Below are 1,654 nucleotides of genomic sequence, written 5' to 3'. Positions count from 1 at the left end.
TGTGTAAAAACCAAGAACAATAGGATGAACGCATTAATCGAATTCCTCACTCTTTACCATCAGAGACCTTAAGGCTGGAAACATTCTTCTCGGAGACGACGGCTCAGTGCAGATAGCTGGTAAAGTGTTTTTCTCTCGTTTCTGTTCCTGTGACTTAAACAAGAAGTTACACTTTGAAGTTTGCATCATATTTTGAAACGGTTGGAAAAATAGTCTCTGCTTAGATTTTTWWWAAAAACATATTTCTTTTCTTTTATTGGCACTCACACCACAGACTTTGGTGTGAGTGCCTTTCTAGCCACAGGGGGAGACATGACGAGGAATAAGGTTCGAAAGACGTTTGTTGGGACGCCATGCTGGATGGCGCCAGAGGTCATGGAGCAGGTGGGAGTTGTCCTTCAGTTTCATCTTGTACTGTATCTAAAACAGRAAAAAAAAAATATGTTCAACATTTTGTCCAAATGGCTTTTATTTTTATATCACCAGGTCCGTGGCTACGACTTCAAAGCAGACATCTGGAGCTTTGGGATAACCGCCATTGAACTGGCCACTGGGGCCGCGCCGTATCACAAATACCCACCAATGAAGGTGACTGTGCACTTAGCATCTTTATTTGCTAGTTATGCAGATATTTAATGGTATCCTTTTTGCTCGAGCAATCCAGAAAATTTCAGTTTGCATTTGGGCCTCTGCTTGTTGTTGAGATGCTGGATCTGGAGATTGTATCAGTTTGTAATAAAGATCAATCTAACATTTTATTAAAATCTTACATTTGAAAACTGTAGGAACTAGATATTTTAACATATTGTAAATAAATGCATAATAAAAAAACAGACACATTTTTTCCTCACTGAATGAACTTAAATCAGATTAAACTTTTCTTGCTTTAGTTCAGTCGGATATACTAAAAATATTTCTATTTATTAAACATGAGAATCCTAAGTGAGAACATTTTTGGGATTTTCTATTTTTTTGTRACTTTCTTTGTATATTGTGTTCAAGCATTTAATTTGAACGTAAAGATAATTTAACTTAACACAATTTGATTGGATTGTTTCAATATAATGACTGTTTATTATTCTTAATGGCTCAATGACTAATTGATATGTGTAATTGAAATAAAGGTCATCTTATGTTTTATACTTTAAAAATCATTGATATTTTGTAATTTAGCTTTTTGTTCTCGGACCAATCAGGTGTATCRTGTGTGCGTGAGAGAGACAATTAAAAGCATGAAATTTTGTTAGTTTACTTTGTTCCAGCTGCAGAGTGCCATTATAAGACATAATAATCATAATAAATTATATAATACTAGTTAAATGAAACTCCTTTTTTTTTGTTCATTTGTATTGTTTGTTTTTTTTTTGTCTCAAAAGTGTGGTGTTGAAGAAGTTTGAAAACTTACCTTGAAAATGCTTGAATTTTAATGTGGCAAAAGTGTTCGAACCCTGGGTATACAAAATCCAGCGACTGTTCGTCGATGCCAGACTTCAGCTCGTCTCTGTTTTTATGTTTTTTCTTAACTGATGAACCCATCATCATCATCATCTGTGTTTTCCAGGTGTTGATGCTGACTCTGCAGAACGACCCTCCTTGTCTGGAGACGGGTGTCGCGGACAAAGAAACGGTGAAGAAATACGGCAAGTCTTTCAGG

General features: G+C 35.5%; 1 protein-coding gene across 1 annotated transcript in view; it reads left to right on the top strand.

Annotated features, from left to right (window-relative positions):
- The window catches only part of LOC103479184 (serine/threonine-protein kinase OSR1-like), a 16,065-nt gene that overhangs the window by 9,719 nt on the left and 4,692 nt on the right, over positions 1–1,654 (top strand). The window contains exons 5-8 of the mRNA XM_017309854.1: positions 54–119; positions 275–384; positions 487–588; positions 1,562–1,648. Of these exons, the coding sequence (XP_017165343.1) occupies positions 54–119; positions 275–384; positions 487–588; positions 1,562–1,648 (365 nt within the window). The remainder of the gene's footprint in view (positions 1–53; positions 120–274; positions 385–486; positions 589–1,561; positions 1,649–1,654) is intronic.

Source organism: Poecilia reticulata, linkage group LG17 (genome assembly GCF_000633615.1).
Source record: "Poecilia reticulata strain Guanapo linkage group LG17, Guppy_female_1.0+MT, whole genome shotgun sequence".
NCBI lineage: Eukaryota > Metazoa > Chordata > Actinopteri > Cyprinodontiformes > Poeciliidae > Poecilia > Poecilia reticulata.
Note: the sequence above shows the minus strand (reverse complement) of the source record. Positions and strands in the feature narration are given on the sequence as shown.